Source organism: Monopterus albus, unplaced genomic scaffold (assembly GCF_001952655.1).
Source record: "Monopterus albus unplaced genomic scaffold, M_albus_1.0 scaffold316.1, whole genome shotgun sequence".
Taxonomy (NCBI): Eukaryota; Metazoa; Chordata; class Actinopteri; order Synbranchiformes; family Synbranchidae; genus Monopterus; species Monopterus albus.
This window is the reverse complement of record NW_018128196.1, coordinates 118,687-123,737: the sequence shown is the minus strand read 5'-3', so window position 1 is coordinate 123,737 and position 5,051 is coordinate 118,687. Positions and strand designations below refer to the sequence as shown.

The 5,051-nt window shown below is 44.8% G+C and overlaps 1 protein-coding gene across 1 annotated transcript in view; it reads right to left on the bottom strand.

Annotated features, from left to right (window-relative positions):
- nmnat2 (nicotinamide nucleotide adenylyltransferase 2) overlaps positions 1-5,045 on the bottom strand; it is a 12,373-nt gene extending 7,328 nt beyond the window's left edge. The window contains exons 1-2 of the mRNA XM_020623932.1: positions 4,877-5,045; positions 1,966-2,054 (exon numbers count right to left, since the gene is read on the bottom strand). Of these exons, the coding sequence (XP_020479588.1) occupies positions 1,966-2,054; positions 4,877-4,961 (174 nt within the window). The 5' untranslated portion in view covers positions 4,962-5,045. The remainder of the gene's footprint in view (positions 1-1,965; positions 2,055-4,876) is intronic.
- Positions 5,046-5,051: the final 6 nt, after the last annotated feature.

Sequence of the window (5,051 nt, the reverse complement as noted above, 5' to 3'; positions counted from 1 at the left end):
GGGATGATGAACAAGAAGCTATTAAACTGGTTTTCAGGGTTGAAGACAAACTTGTCCACAGTGACACTCTCTCAGCCACATGTCGTTGCTGAGACACTGTTAAAAGAAGAGGACAGTTCAGACTTGTCTGGGTGTGGACATCGTCTGGCCTGATCAGTGAGCACCCACTGTATGCTGTTGTGTGTGTGTGTGTGTGTGTGTGTGTGATGTGTGGGTTGCCTCTGACACAGTAAACCCAAACAAACCAACCAGGTGTCTGACTGCGTATGCATGTGTGTAGATTTGTGTCAACTCTGTTATGCAGTGCTGGCCCCAGCAGAAGTCAACCTGTTCCAACAGGTGGAGATGGCCTTTGCTGATCTCCATCTGTTGGAGCAGTGGGTCATGACTGTGATGAGTAATAGCATCTCTGCATTTCTGACTGAAAGCTCTGAAGAATCTTCTTTGCCTCCTTCTTGCTGGGAGATGTTCAAGTTGATGTGAAGATACAACCAGTAGCTGGCTAGCTTAGCTTAGCAAAAAGACTGGGAACAAGGGGGATCAACCATCCTGGTGGACTATACTGTTTTCAGACAGAGTCAGGCTAGCTGTTAATGTAACAGGGTTTGTACAGTGTGCGATTCCACCAGTAGTGTAGGTCAAAGATTCCCTATGCAGTTTTAAACCTCCATCAGCACCATGGAGCCACTATGAGTGGGGTCCCATTTCTTTATCTTGTGCTTGCACATGGATTAATGAAGGTGATGTGATAACGTTTCCAATGGTTTTAAACTAACCCAGTGACCTTCAGGGGGCAGTAACACACCAAGACATGCAGCAATGCACCAGTAAAGAAAGGAAAAAATAAGACTGCAAGCTAGTAAACACAGCAGAAACTTGAGATGTTCTTCAACCTGGAAGTAGTGGACATCTCTTATTCCTGCTCTGAGGAGTGAGGAGACTGCTGGAGGAGCCATGAGCAAAGATACATGAGAGCATCCTTCACAAAAGTCTTTTATGAACCGACACTCCCTTTTATCAGAAATCAGCAGGCAATAACATGTTGGAACATGAAGGACTAGAGAAAAGGATGACTTATGTCTCTAAAAGCATGTTTCCTTGATTCCTCTCAATGCCCCTTTTTGTCCTGAACGGTGAACACAACACTGACACTGTGTGCGGTGTATCTGTGTCCCCTGATGAGCCTCAGGCCAGTGCTCCTTCTCTGTTTGCTCTGGGTTTGGTCTACACTGCCTCCTCTCTGGCCCCTGAGCTGCTAAATGCTCCACTATGTTCCCCACCTGGCCCCTGACGGGGTCTGTCTGTTGTCTACTGCTGAGCAGGTTGCAGAGAGTGGCTGTTTACAGCAGCTTCTCTGAAAACTGCAGCTTCCTGCTACATCCCAGACCCACACCATGAGAACAGGGACAGGGAACCAGAACGGTGATGTTGTGGTCCAACACCAAACAATGAGCTGAGACTCACTGTGAAGCTGAGAGCAGCGGCTCATTCAGATGATCACTCACTGCACATTAAACACATTTCATATAGTTTCATTGTAAACATATTGATCATAGCTGCTTCAGGTACTTTGGGTCTGATGACATGTAATATATTGACATAACTGATGCATGTCATCAGTAATACAGTACATCAGCTGAGTTGTTTAGCTGCAGGTGAAACACTGGTGCTGGAAAACATATCACACTGGAAATGAGCAGCAAAGGTTCCTGGTGTGGCTTGAAGAGTACGCCTGTAGCATTTATTATTCATGTTTCTATAGAGGCAGAGCAAAAGTAGGACAAGACCTCCATTAATTCCTGCAGGAAAACAGCAGCAGCAGCAGCAGAGGCACAGGAAGCTGGTAGTGTATGATGTGCTAGGGTGAGGCTTCAGTAGGCACTCTGCCACTGTGGCAGTCAATGAGTTTTACACAAATTGAAAACAGATCTTTGTTTAGTTTTCGATGTTGGCCTTGTTACTTACAGGTTTTCCGTAGGAGTCGTGCACCGGTGAGATGATCCCTCCGATCACAATGAACCGCCCTGTTTTGTGCAGATAGTCTCTGGCTTTTTCTGCAAACACACACATAGAAAAACAGAACAGGAGGCTGTTAAACTCTCACACACCTGCAGTAGAGTCCTGAGCTCAGACTGTAGCTGAACCACAGCTTCATCCTCTGTTGCTGAAGGACGATACCATTGTGTTGATAGTCACCACGGTGCATTTTCTACCTGACTGCACTGATTCTACAGAATAATAATCAGTGACAGCTTTACTGTTCATGTGCTCACTTCAGCACAGCTGCAAACATGTTTATTTCCTTTTTAAGTGTAAGGTAAAACGTGTCTTCAGGCTGTTCTGGTAAACCCCCATAATGTCCCTTTCACTTTCTCTGTTTCAGTAGCAAACACTCTGCTTAGGTTACACAAGAACTCCAGTTCAGTTGCTGTGTCTTACTGAAACTCTGCTCCAGGCTTCGTCTGAATTCCCAGTTCGCTTCATTTACACAGTTTGTCACCATGGCCGCAGTGACTCTGACGAGCTCTTTCAGCAGGAGCGTGGTGGATGGCGAGTTGTCGTTTGACTTCGTGGCAGAGTTTCACTGTGTTGCTACAACATTGTGAAGAAAAGTCAGTGTGATGAACTGGGAGGCAACAAAGTGACTGTTGATGCTGTGACACAGAGTTGAATCTGAATCCTTCATGTACAGAGACAAAGCAGCTCAGCAGTGGCACATCAAATGTCAGGCCAGTGATCAGACTGATGATTGGTCAGTGGATCACCTGAACTGAGCAGAGAGACCGTGGAGTGCAGACACTGTTCCCTGCTGCTTTCAATGTGTGAGAAAAGTGACCTCAGGGTCAGAGTTGTCTCACGAGTTTGGAAAACGTAAAACCAACTGAATGTGACAAACAAAGGCCAATAATGTGAAGAAACCAAATCAATTAATTTTGTTATCAAGTCAAATGATGTCATGCTTTGGATTAGATAAAATATGTCATTATTACACAAAAAGTTTTAATTAAAACTGGTTATGATAACCTGAGCAAAAAAAATTATATGCAGAAATTCTGTACAAGTGCAGGAACCACCCTGTGTCAGCATCACAGTGTTTGGATCCTAATGTTTTCAGATCTCTGTTGCACCCGAGTGAAAAGCAATCCTGTCGTTCACTGGTATCAAGCTGTTGTTGGAGTGAGCTGAGCTGGTGACTCACCCGCTGGCTAAACAACATGGGACGAGATCGGTGGAGAAATGATGACAAGCTCCTGCTGCTTTGGACCGATACAACATATATGTATTCATGTGTGAGCATCGTTTTATGGTAGTTGACTGTCGACAATGCAGCATATTTTATTTTCTGATTATATGTATGCTACACATCTACATTTGTTATGTAAAATCTAGGTTACAGCCACAGTGTTTCCCTCTGAGCTGTAGGAATGGAGCTATAAAGCAACAAGAAACTGATGGATTTGTACTTCTTTCTACCAGTGGTCATCACTGCTGTGCATAATAACTATTATTTAGTGTAACATGCACTTACCCTAACACTATTATAGTATTTCCTTGTTGCTTTCAGTGTTTCATGAATAAAGACTGAATGTTTATGTGGTTGTGTTTTTTTGCTATATGGTCATTAAGGAGGAATGGCTCATGAAGACAAACATGGCACATGACTTCGCCCAGAGACACAGTGAGGCAGAGCAGCTGGTGGTAAAAGTAGGTCACAGTGGGAACATGGCTGCAGTGCCGCAGCTCCCAAAGCACAGCTTCACGGACAAACACAGAACAAGACGCCTCATGGCCTCATACATCCCACACAGCGTCACACGGACACGTGTCCTGCAGGCGGAACAACAGATGATTGACAGCACTCTCCTCCACTCAAACCCCCACTTTCAATTTTAACTGAACTCAGTAGTCATGTTTAGTTTGTGTTGTTGTCTCTGTGATTTTGTCCACACTTAAGTACCGCGTATCTGTATTTATTACTATTAATACCTTAATAAGATGTAAAATTGGTTAATTTTTAATTTAGGTTAATTAATGTGTGAATAATTGTTTTAAAATATAAATTCGTGTGTTTATCTCCACGATTTAAGGAGATTTTAAGGGTGAAAAGGCCCTGAAACGTTTCCAAACAGCTTGAAAGCCATGTCATAATTTTTGCCATATTACTGAAAACCCAGGTTCAAGTAGGCTACAGTATAAAATAAGGGACGGTTTCATGTTATTTGGTCAATATGAAGGGATTGTTTACCTTTGAGAGCTTTGATTAGTCATTACAGGTAGATAAGATCAGACACAACACGACAAACATCATCATATACTGTTACTCCACAGAAATCGACATGCGTGTGTCTGACTTAACTCGTGTGCTGCTCCTGTCATCAGCGCTATGACCTGCTCTCTAATGACGCAGGAAAAGGCCGCTGAGCATGGCACCGTGTGCGTCGTCAGTCGCTGGACTCTCGCGGGTTTATGCTTCTGTGCCTCCGCGATCCCGGAGGATCCGTGTCTGGAGGTTTCTGGGCTGCGCCACAGGATGAGCGGGCCCTGCAGGGCCCTGACACGGAACATTTTCCGTCTTTTAGCCCGTTGTGCCGCGTTCAGATGGTGATGACACGGGTTACATGTTCTTCTTATTGTGCCATAAGTCTGTTTTTGTCTTCTAGAACCGTCGCCCATTTCAGCACCACCCATCTGGACAGCGACCAGGCACAGCGCAACCAATCCTCATTCATATTTTTACCATTTTTATCTCCGCCTTGACTTCTCATTGTTATTATTATTATTATTCGATGCTTCCAAACGACGTTTATCTCCTATAAACACACAGCCCTGCCCCCGCCACCCTCCCCCACCCCCTGTCAGCGTAAATGAAGCTCACCGAACATATGGATGTGTCCCTTGGTGATGGGGTTAAAGCTGCCGCAGGACAGCAGGATGACATGAGTTTTGATGGTTTCTGTCATGGTCCCTCTTGTGTTTTTCTTCTGTTCTCCAGTGTCCCGGTCCAGTTCGATGCCTCTCCCGAGTGCTTCTGTGTTTCCGGTGTTTGTAGC